The following is a 27,238-nucleotide window of genomic DNA, read 5'->3' on the forward strand; positions in this document are numbered from 1 at the left end:
CGTCTAGACACAACCTTTTATGTATTTTATTATACATTTAAGCCCACATTACCCAACATGTATTCTTAATGTTATCAAATCGCAATGTACTTATAATGATTCATAATGATTTGAATACTCCTATTTGCTTTGAAAGTAAAGTAAATGATTCAAAGTATTTTATAAATTGGATTTAATTGCTTTAAAGAAATCTTTGGGTGATGCGAGTTATTCTAATCAGACATTTTCTTAAATTGTGAAATTATTTTTTTCTGAATAATAATAATAATAATAGTAGCCCCCTTTGAATATTGATTCAAAGAGCGATACATTCCTTTACATCGCCTCACAGCAAGAGGGACTCAGGTTCGATTCCCCGGCTGGACGTGTGGAGTTTGCATATGTTCCCCGTGTCAGCGTGGGTTCCCTCCGGGTTCTCCGGGTTCTCCGGCTTCCTTCCACAGTTCAAAGACATGTAGCTCAGGTTATTGATGACACTAAATTGCCCGTAGGTGTGAATGTGAGCATGAATGTTTGTCTGTCTCTATGTGGTTGTCTGTCCAGGGTGGACACTGCCTTCACCCAATGGCAGCTATTTATTTTCATGAAGATGCAATTCTAATGCAACAGGTTCACCATTGTGAGGGCCGATGCTGCTTGTTGTTTAAAGACTCAAAACAATCCGATCCCACCAAACACTCAATATCTGATTCCACCAGCTAAAGCGGGCTGATGCTATCTATCTCAGTTAAGGGAGACAGATTTGTGGATTGGCACAGACAGCGATGGGCTAGATGGGGACTTCCAATCCACCAAAGCCCTTTCATGATACAAATACAACAGATAAGCTCCTGGCCCATTTCTTTCCACCCAACAAGTGTATATAAATCATATTCTGCTTGTCAGTAACTAAAGTTATTTACGTGTATGTCATTCATCATTTAACCTTTGTCTTCTCTGGTTCTGCAGGTGGAAACGCTAAGCTGCGCTACCAGATCACGTCAGGGAACACGGGAGGGGTGTTTGATGTGGAACCAGAGGTGGGCACTATCTTTATCGCCCAGCCTCTCGACTACGAACAGAACAAAAGGTAGGAACACACCCCAGGGAAGACTCCTTTGGGACACAAATGAAGTAAATGCTTGTCAAATGGTTTTCACTCAGATATATGGTTGTATTCTCCCTCCTGTATTACTTGTTTATGTATTTGTCTGTCACTATATATGCTTTTGCTTTAAACTGAACTTTTTATACAATTACACCTCAGTATTTTAATTGTTCAAGAACTTTTCTAGCAAGTATTTCTTTGTGAAAACTCATGACAACGCGTAAACTTTTGCCCAGGTACAAGCTTCATGTCCTGGCTTCAGATGGGAAGTGGGAGGATTACACAACAGTGTCGGTGAACGTGGTTAACAAGAATGACGAGGCTCCGGTGTTTACCGTTAACGAGTACTACGGCAGCGTGACGGAGGAGCTGGATGGCTCTCCGGTGTTTGTGTTACAGGTACAGTCCGATCCTTATTCTGCTGTATGATAGAGCCTGTGAGAGTTTACTTAGCATGATATGTCTGTGGTATCACAAGCAATTGACCAGTTACTTAAGCGTTCATCTAACCTGTCTCGTTTGTCAAAGGGAATGTAAGCGATAGTGGACAGCTTTACGCTAGAAGGGAAGAAGATTATCAGTTTTCCTTATTCTTGTAAAACTAGGCCGAACTAGTTATACACTGCATCACAAGCTTCAGCCTCAACCTATTAGAACAGTATCATGCATGTATTGCCAGTCTCGAGCTAAAAAATAAGAAGCTGCTTTTGTCTACTTCTGTCTGAAATCAAGGGCGCATTGTTTAAAATAGTCCAACAAATGTTGAGTGTCTAATCTTCATGTTGTGGAAATGGAAAGTTTGACAGTCATAGCAACGGTAACAAAGAGGAACGCGGCTTTACAGGAGCTCAGTTGCACACCCAGCTTAAGACCTACACATTCCTATAATAGCCAACAGCTTGGTGAGTTTAATTACGTTATTAGCCATATTGTATGACGTGTCTGTCTTATACGAAGACATTGAGCCGATGGCCTGCATACATCGCTGCCTATGTTTTGATTTTGAATGAAGTGTTTTTTACAACGCGTTGCAGCCCATTGGTGTCTAGACAGGTTGTTAGCCAACCCTTCTGAGTGCGCCTTTCTAGTTAACCACCTCTGTATTGCATGAGTAAAATACACAGTTTTTAACCCCCTTTAAAGTGATTCATAGTAAGCCCGGTGCTCCCTTCCCTCTCTTAAGAGCATATGTCTTACTCTTTTAAAAGAACACAAGTTAATTTTGGCTCTACATCACTCCGCTATTACCGCGCTAAATTGAAACATCTTTGGCCTGCCCAGGGTGTAATTGCTGCCGATGTGTTGAGAATGAGTGAGAAGGAGCAGACAGAAGAAGAGAGGCAGGAGAGGTGGGGGTCGGGGATGAGGGGGATGGATCTCTGCCAGGTTTGCCCATCAGAGAGTTCATACCTGCACAGAGCAGTTGTGAAGTGCCTCCAGTCAAGATATCAAGTCAGCAGCATTTCAATAATTAAACAGTGTAAAAAAAAGAAAAACATGATTACACTCTCATCACCCTCTCTGTCTCGCTGTGCCTTTTGATGTCGTAGGTGACGGCGTCTGACCCGGATAAGGATGCTGACCAGGAGGCCCTGCGTTACTCCCTCCACGGCCAGGGTGCAGAGAGTGAATTCATAATTGATGAGGTCACAGGCAAGATCTACGCCCAGCAGACCCTGGACCGCGAGGAGCGGGCCGTGTGGCGTTTCGTCGTCTTGGCCACGGACGAGGGCGGCGAAGGTCTGACGGGCTTCACCGACATCATCATCAATGTGTGGGACATCAATGACAATGCGCCCGTCTTCACCTGTGCCCCCAGCTGCCACGGAGACGTGGCCGAGAACTCGGTAGCGGGGACGTCTGTGATGGAGATGACAGCCACCGACCTGGACGACTCGGCTGTGGGGCAGAACGCCGTGCTCTCTTACAGAATTATGGGCAGTTTAGACGCCACTAACATCGAGGTGGGAGGAGTGCCTACCTTTTCGGAAATGTTCACCATCAGCCCCACCACAGGGACCATCACTGTGGCCATGGGCGGTCTGGACAGGGAGCAGGTGGAGTCCTACCTCCTGGTTGTGGAGGCCAGAGATGGGGGAGGGATGACAGGAACAGGAACTGCTACCATACAAATTAAGGACGTGAACGATCATGCTCCAAGATTCACTGACCACTCCTGCCTGGCAAGGATCTCTGAGAATGCAGAGCCCAATGCAGAGGTAGGTTGGAAGGAGCTTCCACGTTAATGAGGCACCATTTTTATTATTTATTTAAAAAAGCTATTAGAAACATATTCTCTCTGCAAATGTAAACGTAGCAGTTGTTGGTGAATGATGGTATAGTTCATCATCCAATATATGACAAAAAGACAATACACAAAAGTGTCATACAAAAAAAAACATCAAAGTTAAGTACAAGTCAGCAGTCTGTCTTAAACTTGGGAAAGCTTCCTATTTACAACGAGTGCAGCACTTCCCAGTGGAAGACTTCAGTTTGGACGTTTGAGGGTGTTCTATCGTTGATTTTAAATGTAGCACATGTGATTTCTCAGATACAATGGCAACAGCTGACATATGAAATCAATGCTGAGGGTCTGAGGGCATCATTTAAATATCATGTTTTCCCCAAAAAAGTGTGTGGAGTGCTCACTCCACCAGATGAGCTACCGCAGGGCTTCAAGAGAGCGTTCCACATCAGCTGCAGCCATCTTGGTTATCTTCTCTATGGTCTTTGTCACAAACACGCACCCAACCCCACACCATTAGAGAAATGGTTTGGGGTTGGCCCGGCAGATCTGAAGTTGTTGTAGACACCTGTCCAAAGCGCAGTGGGACCACCGCATCAGTCAGAGCAAACAAGAGCTTGCAGATTTGTCGTGTTCCCAGGGACAGCTGTGGTATTGAACCAAAAAAAACAACCTGTTGACCTGGAACTGTGAACAAATAGGCAGCACGACGCAGAAGAAAACCCGGTTTTGTGATTATGTGATCGGCGAGCCACAGTGATTCAAGTGACGGGTCGCCATCGTTCGGTCGAGTATCCCGTTTTTATAATACATCCATGGTCAAACTGCTGAGCTCTCTTCACTCCAGCAATTCAACAATTACAAGGACGTTTTACTGGGGAAATTCAGTGAAGAGCTTCTCACTGCAGTGCTGACCTGTGGCAGAGCTCAGTACTACAAAAGTGTCCTCACTGTGCTCTTGAGAAACTCCTTCCCTTCCTTGTATTCACTCACTCCACGACAATTTATCAGATGTTGTTTTTCCCTTTTCTTTCTTCTTCTTTTTTTTTTTTTGGTGCCAGTTGGTGTTAGTGATGGTTATTATGGAAACGTGGTTCTTGGTTCTGAGCTAGCTGTGGAGAAGGTGCAGTTTAGGTAAATGGACTGTATTTGAATAGCGCCTTTCTAGTCTTCTGCCCACTGAAAGTGCTCTAACATTACATGTCATCCATTCATACACTGATGATAGGCGTTACCTACCCATCAGGACTCCAACTAACATTCATACACCGTAGGCACAGGAGAAATGTGGGGTGAAGTGTCTCACCCAAGGACACATTGGCATGCACTAGTGGAGCCGGGGGTTGAACCGCCGATCCTCTGATTGAAGGACCACCCTGCTCTACCGCTGATCCACAGTCGCCTCAGCCTTATAATAAGTCGGTCTTTATTTTTGTGAAACTGTCTGACTCGCTTCAGACTAATCTGATCCACAGATCAATTTAAAATATCTTTGTGAAACCGGCTAAAAAGCTGTGAATATTGGACTTTTCAATACTCCAGTGGGATACACATGTTGCTCTATGTCGGCTGGTTGTTTGTAGCATGTTAGTTATAACAACGTGATAGCTGGTGATATCTCAAGACTGTCTTTTTACCCCCGAATGGTAAGAAGATTTAAAGAAGTGTGTTTAATCTACAGCAGAATATTGTCAAAGTACTGTACACGCTGATAGTAACTAGAAAGCACATTGTCCGCTCCGTTTGAAATTCGGCTATTGTCAAAAATACACCAGCACATTAGAGATATCAATCAATGTATGAAACATGTAAGAAGCCAATAATCCCAAATGAGATACCTGACTCACATGATGGTATTGCTTGTTCTAAGGTCCTGGAGCTCACTGCAGAAGACAGAGACACCGGAGAAAATGCCCAGCTGACCTTTAGTGTTGTGGCTGGAGACCAAGAGCAGAAGTTCTACATGGTCAGTCACAAGCAGGAGCAGCGCGGCACCCTGAGGCTGAAGAAACGTCTGGACTATGAACGACACAGCGAGCAAAGGTTCAACCTCACACTGAAGGTATGTGGAAGCTTTTCCATGGAAGAGATAGTCGGCAAGTTGGACGTTTGGTTGCATTCACATACGGCGTGTTCCTGGAAAGTTTTAAAAGTTGTTGAAACTGATGAGGAAACAATGAAAAACTGTTTTGGGAAATTTCATAGACATTGATCTCAAAGTTTTTTCTAGAGTGAACATAAATCTCTCAAATCAACCGTTGCCTCCGTCAACAGCTGCAACAAAGACTTTCTAGGTGAAGAGAACTATAAAGTCAGTCACAGAAGACTCAGGAGGTTTCGTATGTCAGCTACAGACAAGAACTTTAAAGCTCCACAAGGCAGCTTTTCATATAGGTGTCAGTAAGAGGTGGCTGTTGGAAAATAACCAGAAATCCTAAAGGGTGATACAATAAAAAGAAGCTGCAGCACACTCATGCACATAGATGTATGGATGGTGTGATACTGCTTCTTATCCAAATAATAAGAAATGTTTCCTAACATGAGGGTGATCACCACTGTTTCAAATCGTGAATATGTTCGGACACAAATTACAATTTATTACAAACACAACCAGAAGGGCATTCTGAGAGCGCAGACCTCAAGCGATGTCAATGAAAGTGAAAGAAAAGTTGGTGTAACCGCTTCATGATGAGGATCTTCACCAACATGTCTTCTTCATTGGCCTATGCTCTATGCTTTCACCAGGTTTCAAGAAATCAAGAAAACAAATAGACAAACAAACCAAAAACATGACCTAATTATGTTAATAATAATAATTGTAGCGGTGCCTTGGAAACATTGCAGACCGACCTGATACTATTTGGCTGATAAGATGGATGTTCATACAGTTTAATCGTGCCTGTGCTGCACTTGTGTTACATGTGAGACTAAACGAGGTCCCTGTTTTAGGTTGAGGACCTGGACTTCTCCAGCCTGCTGCACTGTGTGGTGGAGGTAGAGGACTATAACGACCATGCTCCCGTCTTCATTCCACACCTCCTGGCTCTTGCCCCGCTACCCGAGGACATCAACGTGGGGACCAGTGTGGCGCGCTTGGTGGCCAGCGACTCTGATTCGGGCCAGAACCGCGACATCACCTACAGCCTATCGGAGGACTCTGATCCCGATGGGCTGTTCACCATTGACCAGTCCGGTGTGCTCTCCGTGGCCCGGCTTCTGGATCGGGAGAGGGTATCTCAGCATTACCTGGTTGTCATTGCAACTGATCACGGGGTTCCACCTCTAACGGGCAGCGCCACAGTCCAGCTGCCGCTGTTGGACGTAAATGATAACGGACCAGAGTTCGAGGCGGCATATTCCCCAATAGTCTTTGAGAATGTGGCCGGACCACAGGTACGTAGGTTTGACTGGGTTTCATCTCACGTAAACATGCAACGAAAAGAAGAAAGTTAGGAGGATGCAAAGGAGAATTGTTTTACATCGGTGGTATGGACGAAATAATAATGTGAAACGCCTTATGCTCTCCCTTCTTGTTTAGGTAGTAAGGTTGAACCAAACGTCGACCCTCCTCCGAGCTGTGGACCGGGACTCTCCAGACAACGGATCTCCCTTCCACTTCACCGTCCCCTCCGAGTATCGCCACAGCAACGATTTCTACCTCCAGGACAACCTGAACGGGACGGCGACACTCACAGCTCTGAGGACGTTTGACCGCGAGCGGCAGAAAGAGTTCCTCATTCCCATTGTTATGAGCGACAGCGGCCATCCAGCCAAAACGGTGACCAGCACCCTGACAGTGACCATCGGCGACCAAAACGATCACGCACATGTGGCGGGGGAGAAGACCATTTTCATCAACAGTCACAGAGGTGAGGGGTTCATCTGAAGTGATGAAGCGCTGGACTTAGGTACATGTATCTAACTGGTCTTCATCTACTTTTTATAGCACATTTCTAACTTTGATGTCTCTGTAGGTGAAACTGATACCGGCAGCCAATTAATTCCTAATCAGTGTGCACACAAGCAGAACATCACTTTTATGGTGTTATTCACCTCTGCCTCAATCCACCCGCTGTCACCACATAATCATTGTCTGCGTGATCCCGGTTTAGTCAGAATGGCTCCCATGGTGATATTCTAAGGGTCACAAGGGGCAAGCCATCGCTGAATTTGACATGCAAATAATCACAGCTGTAATGTTTATTCTTCTTGAGCCGATCTGGAAAACCCTCGGCTATTGGTCTGACAAAGGGCAAGAAATCCCCTTCGTTCTCCTAAACCTATTGGAAAAATAGCATATTATCAGATTTTGCCATTGCAAGGAAACAATGTGTTTCAAAGAAGTCTAACTTTTTCCTTATTTTCTGTCAACAAAGAACAATAGGCTAAAATTCAGTATGTCAAGATCTGCCTTTACATTTTGAAGGGTACCCTCAGAATAACTCCCACATGGTTCAGAGCGTGAGGAGCTGGAGGAGAGAGCGAAAGCAACAATGGTTCTTCCTCCATGATTATAATCGTCGCGCATTCAAACAGCCTTTACTGTTACGCATTTCTCTCTTCTGAAAGGTAATTGTGAATGAAGCCTGAGACATACGTTCTGGCCTACATATATGTGTGTGTGTGTGTGTGTGTGTGTGTTTGTTTGTGTGTAATTTCTTCCTTGTTGATGCTGTGTTTTGAATACCATATACTGTGTCTATTGGAATACACACTACTCTTACCCGAACGCTGTCCTGAAGAAATGGAAAGCCAGTGCAGAGTAATATATTTGATCCAGAAACGTTTATACACCGAGCTGATGGTGATTTAAAAAAGTAAACTGATGAACTGGTCTGTTTTCTGTTTTCTGTTATCAGGCCGTATGCCAACTACGGTGCTTGGAAAGGTCTACTCTCCTGACCCTGATGACTGGGACAACAAGACGTTCGTATTCGAAGGACACGTGCCGAGGTAAATAAATGTGACTCTTCATGAACCGTTCATGCCGGATGTTTCATATTTTAGACCTGTGACACAGGAAAGAGAAAGCTGCACTGTGCAAGATCTGTTCATGAAAGTGTCAACAGTTCTATCAACCTAAAACTCAGACTGTAGAAGTATTTTCTAAACACACAACACAATAATTGCCAATGAAACCGCAAACACAGAAACGGAAATCACTGAAATACTCCATCGACCACGATTCCTTTGCTCAAGATTTTCCGAAAGGCACCATTACCAACGTTTGTGATGGCCTGATCTTTGTTGTGTAATGATAGATGATGGACCTGTCCTACTTGGGATGACGTACACTTTGTCATGAAAACCTTAATGGCGGCCGCTGTGGGAACACATTGCTTTCTTGCCCTGAGCCGTGTTACGTTTCCCTGCTAATCTTGCAGCACACTGTGTCTACATAATAGGTTTTGTAGTTGCGATTGATTCAGACATTTAAATAATGCAAAGCAACAACAACCCTGACTGAAATATCTCTCAGGAAGACAGTAGCCAGATGTTTTCTTGCACTGTGATCAATTCTGGAGACTCATGTACTAAAGAAGTCCCTCACACTTTGCAGAATTCAAACAGCTGCGTTTTTCTGCTATTCACAGACTCTTTTTTTTTTTTTTTTTGCTGGCTCCCAATGCCTGTTTTGGATTTGTCACTAACTAGTTGGTTCCTCAGCTGAACACCGGCCAAGTGTGAAATCGGTTGGATGGAAATTTGTGGAGAAAATTAAAGGACAGACAGGCATACATAGACAGAGACTCCTTCCATTAGAGTTAGCTGTATCACGTTACAATTCAGTCTTTTTCTTGCATAGACCTCATTTCTTGTTGACAGTGTAGTCAGTAATCAACCACCAAGCTGCGTCCCTGATGTAGTGACTAAGCTACGACTTCCTCATTAAATCAGCAGGATGATTCTGTAGTGTCAATTCTTTTCCATGGTTTTTACCACCCGTTTCCTGCCTCACCCCACCATCCTGTCCAACTGTCCTCCACAGGTTGGTTTTTATTTTTCCTTTTTTGCTGTTTCAGGATGCAGAGGCTCTGGCCTGTTTCACCTCGAGACGTTCCTCTGCCAATATGAGCAGTTATATTTTTCACGTTTCCGACTTGCACACACACGAGTACCAAAAATCACATACAGTGACACTTCATCACCCCACAGCATCTTAAGTCTTCAGTCCAAACTGAGCTGAACTCTTAACATTTGCCCCTTCTCCTTCTTAATTAAAGTGAAAGTGCAGCCTTCACAGAGGACTGGGTGTACGATGAGGCGTTAACATTTCATGACAGCTCTCATGTCTTGGTTTTTCAGGCCAGTCGAGTTCAGAACACATTGAGTTTTCACTGGCTTTTCACAAAATGGAGTGGGTCATAGCTCATTCTGTTCTACTTTATATATTTTCATGTCAGTGCATCAAATCAAACACGATTGCTGTTTGTCACTGCCAGTGCGTGCTTTAGCTGTTACATTTGTGGTGTCTTATATCAAGGGGCTGTTTTGTAGTTGTTGAACAGCACGGAGAGGATATTAGTATTATAATGAAGCATATTAATGCATCTTGTAGAATAGTTCTACTGCACCCGTCCACCTTTGTCTGGAAAAGAAGTGGCCGATAATGTAAAAGGTAGTTTACATAAATGGCAATAGAAGCAGGCTTCAGCAAATTGGGAAGTACCAAGTGGGAAAGTATTTGTAGTTTTAATAGAGAAGTGAAAATTGTCTTTCAGTGAAACCTGAAATGAAGTGCTATACATTAGACATCATTTACCCACCACAGCATATGCTGTAAAATGAGTTAATGGGGCCTTGTAAGTGGTTTATTATTTAATTTGCCAAGGTTCTGCCTTGGATCTCCTCTATAATCCAACTTGAATGAGCTCATTTGCTGTACAGGGGAGCATGGAGACAAGGACCAAGTGAAATTGCTTCCTTGCATGTATTTGTGCCTATTAGTCAGTCTCATTTCTCCCTGTGTCTTCCTCTCACTTTCTATTATTGTCCCAGGGGGCCATTGCTTTACAGCAGAAAACAGAGTAAACACCAAGACGCTCAGTAGAACACATGGCTGAGGGGGATGAAAGAGCATTTCTATCGGTCTGTCTTCATCTTGGACAGTTGGAACGCGTCCTGAAGGCAACCAAACCAGGAAAGGGTGTTGGGACCTTTACAGAATATCACATAACTTTAACACACTTCCCTCTTTTATACATATCTTTACAAAATCCCTGCCTACCCTCACACACACCGACACATTGTTGTGACTATCGCCTATTAAGGGTACAGTACTTTCTTCATTGGCACTGAATGTTGGCATTAGATGTTAATCTTGAGGAGTGAAAACGTCCGATATTGATGCAATTCTTAGTCATACTTTGCTGGTATTTTATAATTAGTGCCCGAGCATCGAGCAGTCATCAAGGACCCGATTGAAGCTGAAGGAATTAATGTCATTCTCTCAAATTGATTGCTTTTTTTAGGGGCTTAAGATGCTCAAAAAGTTGTGCAACTTGTCAGGATTAAAGAGGAAGTCAGACATTTTTAATTTAAGGCCATTTCTAGCCTTTTTTCAACGCTGTATTTGTCAAACTCCTCCTACAGATTTAATCGGATCGACTTACATTTGGTTATTACGAAGGTATGTTTACGTTTTCATACAGCTGTGACCACGGGCCACAGCAGGGCCCGGATTTGGTTTAAAACCTTTAGAGTACTCTGACCCTTTAATACTAGCTCAAACCAACTAAAAGCCCACAGATCCTCTATTGGTACATGTGGCGGTAAATTACATTACATTACAGTCATTTAGCAGACGGGAGCACTTTTGTGGTTAAGTGTCTTGCTCAAGGACACATCGACTATCAATTACAAAGTTTATTACATCAAACAATATTTTAAACAGGGTATTAAAAACACAGGAAATCCATTAAATCTAATAGATTCAAAACAGTAAAAGGTATATATCAAATATACTTTGTGGCACAAACTACAGTAAAAGAGGGGAGAGCTACAGGATAAATGGTCGCAGCCGCAGACAGAGAGGGGAAAGTAATACTGGGACACACACACACACACACACTGCAAAGCAAAAGGATAAAGAAACCATTTTTGGAGGGAGTGCAAAGAAAACTACCACCAAACACACGATTATGGGGGTGCAAAGCACAGGTGAGAAACTCTATGACCAAACCCTCCACCGTCTGGGCGGCCACGCTCCCCACCGGCCCTATAGCACTCAGACAGACAGACAGACAGACAGACAGACAGACAGACAGACAGACAGACAGACAGAAAACAAGTGCTCAGCACACAATGTTAGCGCCGCATGGCAGCTACAGGAATCTACTATTAGCTTCTTGGGGGAAATCAATGAGCGCCACGAGGGCTAACGGAGGGTAATATACTAACATACTAAAAATAAACTAACACTAACAAAAAGCAGCTGGTGAACGAAAGACTAAACAAAACAGCAGTGGCAGTCAGCGTCTCTCCTGCCTGCTTACTGCGCAGCCCCATCTGGAAAGCTCAACACAGGGAAGCGAGAGTCGCTATGGAGCCGGAAAGACACAGCTCATCGGTACGGCTTATATAGGGAGCCAAACATATTGGGAACAAGGAAGTAGGAGGTGCTAAGGCCTACCTAGCCCTACCGTAGCCCAGGAGGGACATTTCTTGACCGGCTACACAACGTTGTTTCTGTGCAGCCAAAAAAGCGCATTTTGCCATAAAACAGTAAGTAGCTGTAACGTTGACATGCTTTGTCCAATCTGCTCCATATTTACCAAACAATATAAAGGGTCCAGTCCTGAGGACATAGACTCCTGTCCTACACATAAGCCCTGTTAGTTTCAGACCCATGAGGGAGGCATCATTTCACTCAGCAGAGAATTCCTGTTTCATTGGTGCAGGCTATACCAGCCCCTTGAACTTGAACCCGCCCCCGATCATAACACATGAACCATTTGTCCTAGACACCTTCAGGAGGCATCGTTTCACTCATTACTGACTTCCTGTTTCATTGATGTGGGTTATCACCGCTCCCTACACTGTTGCCCCGCCCTCTTTCATAACTCATGAGCCGTTTGTCAGAGACTCTTGTGGAATTAATTATTGCACTCGGCTGAGTTCCCGTTGGATTGTGCCTGCGTGCTTCCCGCCGGTCCCACCGATGAGCGGGGGCCCGTTCATCACCGCTTACAGCTTAAATGATTGTATTTTTAATTAAAGGTCTATGAACATAGGCAGAGCCCTCACTCAGGGCTATGAGTTTTACATCACATCCTAGCAGATGCACACACTAGAAATTTGCTCATTGCACACAACCAAGGATGAGCCCATCAATATGGCCCCATAAAAAGGGTCCACGTCCATAATCATGTTTCAATTCCACATTTTTAGAGGGCTGCATGGACTGCTGTGACAACACTGAACACACACAGTGGAGGCTCTGAGGGTTACTATTGTTGGGAACGAAAAAGGAGCGTGTTTGAGTTATCAGCATATATAAAAACTAAATTATTGACATCAATAGAATTATTAATGTCAGTAAAATTATTAACGATTAATAATAATAATGGGCACCACCCTGCAAACAGGGACCAATAACCAAACTATAAACTAAGTCTCATAATTAGTATTCACTCACAATGTCAACAGTCAAACAGTCAAACTATTCCACATTCAGAGTTAAAAGTGAAGGCGTTGAGTACGAGCAACAGACCACATATCCAGCTATCATCACAATACATGCACAAAGTAACCACAGACAGCTGCTCTTTAAAGTATAACAGAGTTTATTAAGTTCCAATAATGATGATCTAATCAACTAATATCTAAACTAACAACAACTACTATACATTCATGAGCATGCTATCTAAAATCAACAAACTGGTAAGAGGGAGATTGTGTGTGTGTGTGTGTGTGTGTGTGTGTGTGTGTGTGTGTGTGTGTGTGTGTGTGTGTGTGTGTGTGTGTGTGTGTGTGTGTGTGTGAGTGTGTGCACACGCGCAAGCATGTAGTGTTGGGGAGAGGCGAGACAACAGCTCAGACAACATGTGATGTAATCTAAACGTAGCTACGTCACGTGAACTACACGTTGAAGATAGACCAAACTACCAAAATGAAGTTTGCACGTGACCGTTAGCTCACATGGAGCTACATTAGCTTCACGCTATATGTGTCTGGGTTAGTAAAATAAGAGAGAAAGCAAACAAAACTAAATAAGATCCTCCGCGCCGTGGTGGAGTACGGAAGATTGTTCTCTCGTCTACAGAAACACAACTGACTATCTTTGATCTCTGGCCTTTGAACTGATGAGAAACAACTTCTGCCTCCACTAGGGCTGAATCATCTCAACGCAGGAGTATGAAACACACAGTAACTTCTACACAACATTAACCATCGCGGTTGTTAATCTCTGCGATTATTGAGCATACACACCACGTTCTAAAATGACAAAGTAACTTAAGCAACACAAACAAGATAATAAACACAAATAATCCTAAATGTAGTCCAGACACCGTAAGTGGCCTTACTATGAGTTGATTTCGTGGTCTGATCGGTCCTTCTGAGTGTCTCCGCTGAACTCAGGCGGTGTGGTGATGAAACGCTCTGTGCGTCACAGATACTTTCTTCGGCTCAGTAAAGGACTGTTCTCTTCTTATGGCTGGAACAAAGTCGACTTGGTTAGAAAGAGAAGCAAGTCCAGCGAATGTAAAACTGGGGTTTCTTCTAAAAACAGCAACGTTGTGTTGGTGCTTCCTTTCCCTGACGGAGGTCGGGGGGATAAGCAAAGAGCTGAGGGGAACTCAGGGGTTTTGTAGTTTGGGGGTATCCGGTCCCGGCTCCGCATTCCTGGGCTCGTCCAATGAGCAGCGCCGAGCTTTCTCAACCAGACTAGCTCAGAATTTCACAGGTAGATGTGAAATTCTTTCTTGTGGGGGGTTTGGTTGCTATCTACCCAAATCAGGCTCCAGATTGCTCTGCAAAATAAGAAGGCCAGATTCCTTTGGCTCAGAGCACATGGTCTAGCACATAGCCCCAGCACTATGCCGACCTTTGATGGGCAAATAACTGAAATTACTGTTCTCTGCAGACTCAACGTCACGTCTGAAATAGCCTAATCAGTACCACACCAGCGGTTTCTTTCAGATTCAGCAGCTTGACCCTCTCAGGCTCCAAGCCATTAGAAAGTAACTAAGGCCGGGCGATGCAGCAGTTGCACTGTTCGCTGTGGTGAAATTGGATGCTGCAGACACACCAGCCAGTCTTGGACCCTGGTCACACTGTGATCCAGCCCTCTTGGGATCTGCAGTAGCCAGTAGATCGGCACATGTGGCGGCAACCTGAATGACCTCAGCCGTACCAGAAGGCCCCAGTGTTGCTTGTTATTAGTAAATACTTCTTAAAAGAACTGTTGGGTTGAAGGCTGCCGTTGAAGTCACTGCATTAAAGTGGATGCAGAGGTTAGTGACTCGTTTTTGTGGGCTGTGCTGGTTGTTCTGAACACGTAACATTTTTCATGTGTTTCTCACGAGGGTGAGATTCAGGTTCAAACTACTTTATACATCCCAAGAAGAGGAGTTCATTTGAAGCTTTGGACAGTCCATAAAGCTTCAAAACTCTTCATCCCTGCACAGGGCTTGGCTTGTATGCATTAAAATGTTGTCATTTAAATGTAATTTTTTTTTAAAACTGGTTTGGGTATCTGTGTGTTTGTTCTTTCCCCTCAGTTACTTTATCCTGAACAAGCGAACAGGCTTCCTGATCATCAAAGAGAACGCCCCACCCGACATCTATCAGTTCCAGGTCCGTGTGTCCGATGGAGTGTGGCCAGATGCCGTCTCTACTGTCACCGTGCACGTGAGGGAGCTGCGTGACGAGGCCATCTACAACTCAGGGTCTCTCCGCCTGGCAGGTACGACTGACTCTGTAGAGACACACACACACACACTGCCCAGCCTCTGGTCTGAGGTGTCACACTTGAATGTCCGGCTTGACCTTTGACCCCTTTCCAGGACGCTGTGTTTGGTTCTGGTCTGGTGTTCACAGACAGCTGATGTTGATGTTGTTTCCGGTGTTCATGCAGTGCCCTGTACAGGGTCTCCCACATCTGTCCAGTGTGATGTTACCACATCAGCTGTGTGTTGTCATGTGACTGAAGTTTGAGATGTCATCCTTGACCTTAGAAAACTGGATTGGCTGAGAAATATCTTGAGATGTGGTCGAAAGCTCCAGAGAAAGCTAGTCAGTTGCCCCCCTGTTAAGCTCAAATAACTTTAACCAAAAATGTAGCAATGAAGTCATACAGGAATCTAGTAACATACTCTGAGACTGTCCTTTCTCCTCAGACAGACAGACAGACAAAAAACTCTCCTTTTCTTATAGATTTCAGTTGAGCTTTGTCATCTCCTTTGTATCACATTTATTTGATATTCATGCCAAAGTGCTCGGCCCCTTCATGCTATTACAGCAGCAGGTAGGACCTAAAGCAAAACCAATTTGTGATGAGCTGATAAAAGTCAATGGAAAAAAAGAACTGTGCTGAGTGTACTGCTGACAAGGGAGTGTGGGGGATTGTGGTCATTATTTGCAAAGTTGTCTCCATTCATAGAAAATTAATGAGCTCTGATTACTGTTTGCTGTGGTTGTTTGCATTGTTTCACAGGACTGTCACACTCCCAGTTAAAGATATTTCCTTAGCGAAAGATTACACCCATTATTAATCCTTCTCCCCTGACTCATGGGATTTCCGTTTGTCGTTGGCGCGCACACAGAAAAAAACCTGTTGCCATTACTTATGTTGGCAAAATAATTAGTAGAGAAGGTTTTGCTCAGCCAGCACATTCTCCTACATGTTGAGCAGCATCCATCATTACCTGATGCAGAGCACATCGGCTGTCAGAATTAAATTCGCTTTAGAGAAATGGGACATGGTTGAGGGATTTTTATGATTTCAGAGATATTGAAATAGAAGCAGAGGGGGAGGCCAGGAGGGGTGCACTCCAAAGATGGGAGGAAAGTAGAGGGAGAGAGAGGGAGAGAGAGGGAGAGAGAGAAGGCAAGGAGAGGATGGAAGGGAGAGTCGAGCCTCATATGAGTAGATAAAAGGATTTGCCTCTCATTCTGACAAAGGGGCTGAGGTAAATTAATGTGCACCAAAACCCAGAGACGGTGGAGAACAGCTGGCGCCCACATTTTCAATATTTCTGTCAGGCAATTGAATCCATCTGCAAAATGTAGACTAGCAAATGTGTGTTCAAGATGAATAATGGAAATGACGAATGACAGAAACCGCTCTCACTTTTTGTTATTTGCTTTTGCGAATGAAACCATTTTTTGCCCATTTAATTAAGATTAATGAGGTCAGGTTTGTCAACAACGTATCCCTGATGGGTGGTCACTTCACTGAGGGTTTTTAAATGGCAACGCTGTCATCAAAGTGCTGTTAGCTGCAGAGTGTATTGATTTAATAAGCCCCGGTTGTAACAGAGGGACTTAAATTGAGAGCTGGAGAGCGCCGCTGTGAACACAGTGTCACAATGACTTTTAACCTGCAGTTCAGCAATAAACAAACACAAAAATGTAAGCTTGAAGTTTTGAAGCAAAAGGTAATAGCAAGGATTAATGACTTTGAGATCATCCTGAGGTGTAGGCAAGCTACCAAAACAGTGGTGTGTATGTGCGGAGGATGTGTAACAGAAGACATTTCCAGGATTGTATTTTTTCATATGCAGTTTTGGAGTAAACAGTCTCATTGATTGTCAGTCTCAAGGATTATGAAAATATTCTACTTATAGCATTACTTACACCCTCCTTGACATCCTAAATCCCATTTCAAGAACAAATGTGGAATTCAATGAGGACCCACAAAGAACGGCTAGTTAAGTCTGCCTCGCTGAGATTAAGGCCTCTCTCTCTCTCTCTCTCTCTCTCTCTCTCTCTCTCTCTCTCTCTCTCTCTCTCTCTCTCTCTCTCTCTCTCTCTCTCTCTCTCTCTCTTTCATTATTGATGGAAAGGTAAAAAAAAGAATGTGGTAAACAAAAAGTCCTTGAAACGTCCACATAGCACTAGCTTAGAGTGGAATGCACAGTGCTCAGGGGGAGAGCACAATCTGAAGCACACAATGAGTACAGTGCATACACTCCTGACGTGGTTTGTGTCGCACAATGAACGGGCTTTATAAAGCGCAGAGTTTGTCCTTTAACAGAATATCTCTCTTTTCACATCGCTCTGCCCTCTGAGGTGTGCGCATTGTGCGATCAATACACAGAAATTGGAAAAAAAGTACCTTAGTTTGTTACTGCAGGATGGATTGGTGGGATACTTGAAACTTTCTTCACCTCCCTCCCTGATCTGACACTTTAGTTGTTACTCAAATTGCCGCTCTCACTGTCCTCATGTCAGTTCATGAGCATGGTATGTTCCATTGAAAGAGCAGCTAACAGGAAAGTAGGAAAAATACACGAAATACCACTAAACCTCATGGCCTTGTTTTTCTGTTTTCTTTTCTGTAGATGTTTAGATCTCCTACTGCACACCACCTACTCAGCATGCTTGTAGTACTTGAGATCCTGGTTTCTAGGCCGGTCTCAAGACCGCTTTTCGAAGGTCTCGTCTCGGAATCGACTGCATTTTTTCTAGGTCTTGTCTCTGCCTCAGACAACGAGGACTCTGAATTTTGACTACAGCTGCGGGATATCATTAAGTTGGCCCTGCATTGTCTGATGTATTTGTTGACATCATTACTGCTCATAGAAAACAAAGGAAAAATTCACACACATAAAATTGCAAGCACCTTTATCCTGTATGTAGGGCGAATAAAGATGAATCCTCTTTTGTTCTCTCTCGAAATTTGTATGGGAAATGTGGATTTTTCCGATCAATGTGACGAGTGCCTACATGGTTTACGTGCTCAATGTTTTGTCATTAGTGTGTCATGCAGTGTTGGACTCTGGTCTGGTTTTGACTCTGACTCGCCCAGCCTTGGTCTTCGCTTTGGTCTTGACTTGGTGTCAACCCCTAAATGTCTTGGTCTTGACTTGGCCTCGACTTGGCCTAGCCCCGCCTTGGTGTTAGTCTTGACTTGGCCTCGACTTGGCCTAGCCCCGCCTTGGTGTTGGTCTTGACTTGGCCTCGACTTGGCCTAGCCCCGCCTTGGTGTTGGTCTTGACTTGGCCTCGACTTGGCCTAGCCCTGCCTTGGTGTTAGTCTTGACTTGGCCTCGACTTGGCCTAGCCCTGCCTTGGTGTTGGTCTTGACTTGGCCTAGCCCTGCCTTGGTGTTAGTCTTGACTTGGCCTCGACTTGGCCTAGCCCTGCCTTGGTGTTAGTCTTGACTTGGCCTCGACTTGGCCTAGCCCTGCCTTGGTGTTGGTCTTGACTTGGCCTAGCCCTGCCTTGGTGTTGGTCTTGACTTGGCCTAGCCCTGCCTTGGTGTTAGTCTTGACTTGGCCTCGACTTGGCCTAGCCCCGCCTTGGTGTTTGTCTTGACTTGGCCTCGACTTGGCCTAGCCCTGCCTTGGTGTTGGTCTTGACTTGGCCTAGCCCTGCCTTGGTGTTGGTCTTGACTTGGCCTAGCCCTGCCTTGGTGTTGGTCTTGACTTGGCCTAGCCCCGCCTTGGTGTTGGTCTTGACTGTGTGTTAACCCCTTAAAATCTTGGTCTTCTCACAATCTTGTTACACTCTGTTTAGGTGGTTTTGACAATAACACTGCTAGTCTCATTGCGCCGCATCCACTTTCATCATTGAGTTATGGCTTCAACAAGTGAGTGTTTTCATTAGCAATCAAAGGGGCCATTTCCTGGTCATAAGGAGCTCTATTCAGCCTGTGTCATCAGCTTTTCTCTACCTAGACTTGAAGAACATAGATTTATTTGAACAGCCGGCATTAAAAACTGGAGATGTTTACCAGGAATGTACCAGGCAGAGAGGGTCTAACAAAAGATGATATCAAGTTGCATGATGGGAAAATATAGTACCTAGTGTTTTTGGAGATGCAGTAGGGACTAAAAGTTACAATATTACAACCTCTGCTTCATTTTGACCATTTCTGTGTTTAGGTTCCCCAACATTATTGAACACTGGCTTGTCTCTTTACTTGGCATTTTGTCCAGAACCATGATTCAAAAGGTTGTTGATTATAAGGCCGTTTACTTTAATTGAAAACAATTTAATGTCAGAATAAAACACCCATCAAATGTCCCAGAGCACAAAGTGACATCCTTGAATCTCTTTCTTTGTCTGACCAACAGTCCACAACTCAAAGATTTTTTTATATTAACAATGCTGTCAAACTGACAGCAGTCTTTGTGGTCAATTAAAACTCGCTGGACAAATACATACGTCACACACTCTGTCCGTGTCTTGTCCTAATAGAAGATTGAACCAAAGTCAACCACCTCGTCTGTTTTTCTGGGCAAGACGGCAAACGAGCGTGTGTGAGTGTGTTTCCCTGTCTTTCGCTGTTCCCCCGAGCTCTTCCTGTAATCACTGAGTGGGGTCCTGAAATAAAATCTGTTCAAAACCATGGCAACGCAGGTGAGACATGGAGGCGGTTCTCCACATGCATCACATGAGGAAACCAAAATAAATCGTAGTGTTTATTTTCGAGTAAACAATCTACATTGAATACAGTTAAGATAGAAGAGATTTATGTTTCAGCTGAGTGCCATCTGCATGCTGCTGCACACAATTATGCTAATGAGCAATATGTTTTTATTGGCCTCATTAGCTGTCTGCCTCTGTGTCTTCATTGTGAATCGGAGTTGATAAAGTCAGGGTACACTTCCATAAACACCTATCAGAACATCTAAGACGATTCAATCCATACTTTTTTGCAGCAACGCTTTTTTTTTGTCTTTTAATATTTTTATTTTAAAACTGATATTATTATATTGTGATATTTGGGTCTTTTAAATAATCTATTCTCAAAGGGTTGACCGTGGCTAAGCGGCGGTTCGATCCCCGGCCATGGTAGTTTTTAAGACTTTATAAGTCATCAAAACTCCAAAAATACAATCTTGATCTAAAGAGCATGTATATAAACAGCGCCACTGTGACTTTCATGAGGAGGAATCACAACAAGCTGCACAAAGACCGCGGTAGTATTTGTCTTTTCTCCCAGTGTGCTTTCAGCCCTTTTGTTTACTATCACATGAGTAGGATATTAATCCCATTTTTGCACCTATTTGTGAGACATCACAAGCCTACAGGCAGGAGTGCGTCCGTGCACCGCCGCCTCGGCTCCAATGAAGCCTTTGGCAAGGAGAAAGCAGCAGTGAGTTGTGAGGTTGGATCAAAGCCAGGTGCAAAGGCTGCCACTCTGCGTTAGGAGTTACTACCCTCTCCCCCCCAGCCCCCATCCCTCCCGACTGTCTCTCTGTCTGCCTGTGTCCTTGTTTCTCCTGCTGGACTGACTGATGGGAGCTGACATTAGCCTCGATCCCTCACGCTGTATCCACTGAGCCCATTCTGAGCCCCCTGTCTTGTCTCTTAATGCCCAGGCTCTGTCTCCCTCTACGCACTCACAAACCTAATCACCCTGCCCAACCCTTCATACATATATACATATATGTGTGTGTGTGTGTGTTCTTGTACTTCTGTCTCTGTGAGAACCAGTTTGAGTCTCACGTTGTTGATTTTGAAGACATTTCTGTGACGTAGGGCAGTTTTTTTGGTCGTCCTTGGAATCTGTTCTCAAGTTAAAGGATAGGAAGAGATCCCTTCCTAATGTGATATTAACAGTTCCATATGGTAGAAAGTGAGATTTCCATGTCTTTTATGTTCTGTTTGGGGGTTGTCCGTTCGGTCCATTATTTCAGTAATACTTTGAGCAAAATTCTTCAATTTTCTGCACAGACGTCCAGTTTGACTCAAGGATGAACTGATTAGAATTCGGTGGTCAAAGGTCACTGTGACCTCGCAAAGAAACGTAAGATTTCATATGCTATTTATGACAATTTCCCACAAATGTCTAAAAGGATAAAATGATGACATTTTGGACAGACACGGATGTCAAACTGCATCATAAATGGTTGACAGAGACATCCAACCAAAGGACTGGATTTTAAAGCGGGTCTAGGTGTTTTGTAAATACTTTGAAAGTATCTCCCCAGAGCATTACACACAGAAGCTGAATACAGATAAAGTCAGACAGACCATGTGGGAATTATTTGTTTTTAACATTACAGCATGTAAACATTTTCTAGTAGAAACCTTAAAATGAGCATGATATGTCGCCTTTAATGTAGAGGAATGTTCTAGACCAGTGATTCTCAACTGGTGGGTCGCGGGCCTTTGCCTATTAATCCTGTGCTTTTATTTTGAAGGGGATTTTTTATGCAGCGGAGTGCCGTCTATTCACACTCCTTAACAATATTTGGCGTTAATGCCTTGTAATGCTAATATCAGCAGGGGATGAACTGGAAAACTGAAAATGTTCCTTGATTTGGGTCGCAGCTTATCATGAAGTAGTGATGGTGGGTCCCGCAGCCAGACCAGTTGAGAACCACGGTTCTAGACTATAACTGAGGAAGCTGCCCTTTTGATTTGGGAAACTGAGACTCTGAGACTGCTGAAGCTTTAGGGCTGCAACAACGAATCGATAAAATCGATAAAAATCGATTATCAAAAGAGTTGGCAACGAATTTCATTATCGATTCGTTGTGTCGCGCGATTATTACGCCACTCAATAAGTCGTGGAGATGTTTGAGTGTTCACAGCAGGCCCGGTCGCCTGAACACCGCAGCTCGGAATAATGGAATAGGACTCCGGTTCTGTAGCTGACGCTGACCGGCGTATAAACGTTGCCATGACAACACCGGAAGTTGATTTACGCAATTTGTATTATTTTTTGTTTATTTCTGCAATTATAATACATTACATGTATTGCCATTTTGGGTACCTTGTGTTAAACTCGTAACTGCTTCGCCGTTGTTTTACTTATGATAGACGAGCTTTTGTTTTTGTAACATGACCATTAAACCGGAAGTTAAGCGGAGCTCAGAAAGATGAGAAATGGCGGGTGAAAACAGCGAATTTTTTCTTCCCATTCTGTTATTCTACTGCTGGTCTACCAGGCGAACACGGTAAAGTTTATTCAGTTAACTCATTAAAGTACTGTTATACTTGTAGGTGATAAGAGACAGAGTATTTTGGGTAACCCACTGAACCCCACTCCTGATATTAGTCCATTTCTTTTTTTAAATTATTACTTTAACAGCTCAGGGATGTTCAAGCAACCTGTTTGTGCACTTTCTGAAGATGTTTTGCACTGTGAATTTACACTGTCAGCTCTGTTTTTGAAAAAAGGGTTAGAAATTAATGCTTTTTTGTTTTTTTATCCGATTCATCGATTAATCGAACAAATAATCGACAGATTAATCGATTATTAAAATAATCGTTAGTTGCAGCCCTATGAAGCTTCATATTCAGAAGTTTCCTTTAATTCTGTGTCTACTGCTCGGCTGCTGTCTGCTCAAGACCAAGATCAAAGAAGTCTGAAATGATCATGGTTTGGCCCCATGTCTGGAAGTGATATTTCTATCCGTAAACTGCTCTTGTTGTATGTGGAACATTGTTGCTAAACATGGACCCAGACCTGGGGGGAAACTAGCCTAAAGTTCTTGTGTCTGATGGTCTTTGGCCCTGAGCTCAGCCCAGGCCTGACACTCCAGGCCTGTTCGTCATCTTAACAAAGGCCACTAGATTAAGCGATTATGAGTTGATTTAGTTTTTGTACCTGCTCTTATGGACATAACTGTCTGAAACATACAACTCTGGCATGCTAAACCACAGGTGTTGGACTGTCTTTGAGGAGAAAAAGGGGGTGCAAGATTCCTTTCTTTGTCAACAAGTCTGATTTAAAATGTAACCACAAATTACTGAGAGCGTAATTACCTTTTAATTAAATCCAAGTCCCAATCACTACCATCACCCACAAGCACACAAACACAAATGCACACACAAATAAGTCAAAATGTTTAAAAAGATGAATATCCAACTCCTGTAGTGTTGTGAGAAAAACTGGAAAAACAGCGAGAAAGAACAGTTTCTTTGAAGTCTTGAAAACTACCTTGAGACAATTTTGACATGAGCTTCCACAAAAGATGAGCAGCAGTTACAAGACTGTCTATTCACTGCTGTGCCTTCCTATACAATTCTTCTTAAGGAATACATTTAACCGTTAGATCATTTAAGGGTAGAGAAAACTAATATTAATATCAGAGATCTGTTTTTACAATAGAAATACCAAAAGACAAGACAAAGCAAAAAAAAAAGAAGAAAAGTAAGGATTAGAAATGACTCTGATGAAGTGAGCCATGTTCAATAATTCATCATCACAGGTCCGGTTTCCAGTGCTCTGGACTATTTTTTTTTAGTTTAGCACTAGGGCCCAGTTTGAAAATAATTGGATTTATCCTTGAGCAGGGGTGGAAATAATGAGGCCACTTCTGTACAGTCCATGATTCCAATGGTGTGTGTGTGTGTGTGTGTGTGTGTTTCTCAGACATCACAGCAAAGGAGTTCATTGAACTGAGAGGGAAGCAGCGGAGCCGCTACGAGCTGCTGGTGGACTTCCTGTCTGAGATGCTCTCTGTTCCACCCGACGACATCAACATCTTCAGCCTCATGGACGTGAAGGAGCGATGGCTGGATGTCCGCTTCGCCGTGCACGGCGGGCCGTCCTTCCTCCAACCTGAGAAAATCCACGGCTATGTGGCCGCCCACAAACAAAAGGTAGGTCCTGTTTTTGAGCCTTTTATCCACATCGATACAAACGATTCCATACGATCTGCTTGTTCCGTTGGTGACTGTGTCGCCATTCCAGGACTTGATTGATTGGCAACTCGACCTCATGAATGACGCACACATAATCTACTTTGCATAATCCAACCAACTGCACACCAGTGAGCAAGTGCGCTACAGAAGCACTGGGATGAGTCGAGACACAGAGAGATCCCACAAGGTAACACTTGTTGGTTGCAGGCAGCGGTTTTGCCTCAGGCAGTATTTTTGGCTGAAGCATGCGCTAAAGTCCAGCAAATCAAATATGTCAGTAGAAATGTGGGACGTTTTCTCTGTTTGCTGGGTGCAGGAATGACAGTCAAACGTCCAAACCCAACAGCATCAGTCATACAACTGTTAAGAAAGGGCAGTGTGTCAGATGCCTTGGACTCACCCTGAACAAGAAACTCCTTCTACAACACGCTTCTAAACATCCGTAAATATTGTGGACAATAGCTGTCATCTGTGCACTCGGAGCGGTTTCTGTTGTTGTCCACCTTTTATATACCTGTGTCACCTGCTTTCACAACAGTGTTTGCTCGTGATAGTGGGTGTATTGCAGCAACATTGCTCTTTGTTCCCACTTGAGTTTCTCCTTTGATCTCACTTGGCTGAAAACGTCTCTCCATCGCATTCCTGATTAGTTATGTCAGGATTTTACCATTACCGTGGTTAAATGACGGCACTGTTTTATCACCATATAAATTGAAATAGCTACGATATCTATGGTGTCCTGATTACTGCATTGTTCCTCTGTAAAAAGAAGTATAGCGAGACACGTTTGTGTGTGTGTGTGTTGGTTTGTTTTGTGTTTGTGAGAGGCCTGGGCTCACCTGAAGCGTTGAGAGGAAGAGGCGTAGAAACGTCAGAGGGAACAAACATTCCAGCATTAAAAAAAGCCCAAAAAGTGCCTTAAATCGGCATTGTGGGAGCATGTTGGATATATGAAATGAGCAGGGAGCAATTGGATTAATTACACATTTTACCCACCACAGCGTGATCAAAGCTTTACTGTCGATTGCTATCGGAGATCAGCATTAATGCTTTCTAGTTGCCGATCCCTGACGATGATCCACTGTGAACAAGAATTCTGTGTTGAAATCAACAGCAGAGTCAGTGACGTGACGTTGGCAGCTGTTGTTAAAAAGTACCTTGTTACCATTCAGTTACATTAAGGCACGTTCATGTTCCATTCAAAACGACTATTGGGCCAACGTAAGACATTATCATGATGTTTTCAAATGTAATCTTGTAGAATGTAGTATTTGGGGAGGAACTTGAATAAATCCAGTTGTTTGAAGGAGATGTAAAATAGATATTAGAGAGGGAACTGTGACCTTTTTAACTTCCTAACAACAGCTCTATGCAACTTATATTACATCATTAACACTGCTAACGCCAACATTTAAAAAAATAACAATCTTTTATTTCCTAATCATTGGAATTGAAGGCTGTGCCATCACTGTGTGTGTGTGTGTGTGTGTGTGTGTGTGTGTGTGTGTGTGAATGGATGAATGTGCAGCGCTTTGAGTGGTCTCAAGACTAGAAAGGCTGTTATTTGCTATTTACCATGTATTTGCATCAGTCTAGATACCGTGTATTCTGCATGCAGGTGCGTGCACCGGACCGTGACCCCTTTACCGCCACCGTTCTGCACCAAAATACGAACCGTAATCAAGTCATCATCCACACTGTCGCATATCAATCGACATTGCTTACGGGGGGATGCACATGCATCATTTATACTATTGCAGACCATAAACACAGGACAGAAAGCAGCAACGCCACAAATCCCCAATTTGTAACAAACATGCACCTGTGTTTGTTGCAATAGGCCTTTTACAACGAGCACATTTTCACATATCACAGCATGCCAGGGTCCTATTGTGCATGCTGGCGCATTGCTCATTGGGCCACTTGAATAAAACAGAGCCATTGTTAATGTTATAAGCAGCACCTGTCCATATTGTCTGCTGTGAGAAAGGCCTGTTGCAAATTTCAATTCTGATTAAGTTGTTTGTTTTTGAAATTACACTCCAAGCCCGTAATAGCGGTCTGAATATCAACAAACACAGAGAGAGCATAATGGCAAAGATATGTTGTTTGCATAGTTAACTATTTTTTTATTGTTTTTTCAAACCGGTCAGCCAGAGAAAAGTCAACTTCAAACAGTGCCAGGAAGTCACATCTGACAATGTGAAACTAGCTTCATGCTATCTAAATTGCCCCGTTGACAGCTTTACACTGTAGCTGCTCGAGCTAACATTAGCGTCACACACTGACAGGGAGAGCTGCCTCACAGCCCCAAATCCTGGTTCAGACCTTTCATGGTAATACCCTCAAATAAGAGATTCGGACGACTGTTCCTTATCTGAGAGATTCACTTTTCAACCAGAGCCTGAGCGTGAAGTGATGCTGTCAGCACTCCGTCGGACAGTTTTGAGCAGAAGATAAATCTAAAGTCTGAAGAATGACAGTGGCGGACTTGAAACCTTGAGCGGATCAAGAGCAGGTGCAACATGTCCGCTCGGATGTTTTTTAGAAGCGCCGGGACTCAGTCTGAATGATCCCCCTCCGGGAATGGAAGCATTGTGAGAACAGCTCTCCAGGGAGCAGCTGGCTGCTCTCCACCACATTTTGGTAGAGACATTCACACCTGTCTAAATAAACTTGGTCTGCTGTAAACAGTCCAGAGTTTTATTCAACCACCCTACATCAGGTTTAAAACCCCCCCACTGCAGTATGCTAGCTCTTTGTGTAGTTGTTTAATATACGTTGTCAGCAAAGTTGCAGCACAGTGGTCTTAAACTTACATGATGAAATCAAGATGCTTTTAGGACCAAAGAGCGGCATGTTTCTGACTCTCTCGACACCATTTTCAATCGTCATGTCTTTAGCTCCCTGAAGAGAAGACTGGAGACAATAGTAAGCCCCGAAAACAAGCTAGAAGTGAAGATAAGTTTACGCTGAAACGTCAAATACTTCAGTGAACTTCCCTTATTTGCTGCAGAGTATTTGAAACCAAATAATAAATACCATGACTTTGTGTGACTTTATGTTAAGTCGCCCAATTATTTTCTGTCACTTCAAATTGTTGGGCTGTGTACAAGCAGGGCGAGCATTTCCTAC

At 43.6% G+C, this 27,238-nt stretch overlaps 1 protein-coding gene across 1 annotated transcript in view; it reads left to right on the forward strand.

The window, feature by feature from the left end:
* LOC306700998 (neural-cadherin) overlaps positions 1-27,238 on the forward strand; it is a gene marked incomplete at both ends in the record, with an annotated part of 277,168 nt that overhangs the window by 151,070 nt on the left and 98,860 nt on the right. The window contains 9 exons of the mRNA XM_079166195.1: positions 949-1,069; positions 1,324-1,486; positions 2,638-3,306; positions 5,203-5,394; positions 6,282-6,725; positions 6,871-7,201; positions 8,192-8,285; positions 15,056-15,240; positions 23,832-24,061. Of these exons, the coding sequence (XP_079022321.1) occupies positions 949-1,069; positions 1,324-1,486; positions 2,638-3,306; positions 5,203-5,394; positions 6,282-6,725; positions 6,871-7,201; positions 8,192-8,285; positions 15,056-15,240; positions 23,832-24,061 (2,429 nt within the window). The remainder of the gene's footprint in view (positions 1-948; positions 1,070-1,323; positions 1,487-2,637; positions 3,307-5,202; positions 5,395-6,281; positions 6,726-6,870; positions 7,202-8,191; positions 8,286-15,055; positions 15,241-23,831; positions 24,062-27,238) is intronic.

Source organism: Pholis gunnellus (assembly GCF_910591455.1).
Source record: "Pholis gunnellus genome assembly, chromosome: 1".
In the NCBI taxonomy this organism is placed as follows: domain Eukaryota; kingdom Metazoa; phylum Chordata; class Actinopteri; order Perciformes; family Pholidae; genus Pholis; species Pholis gunnellus.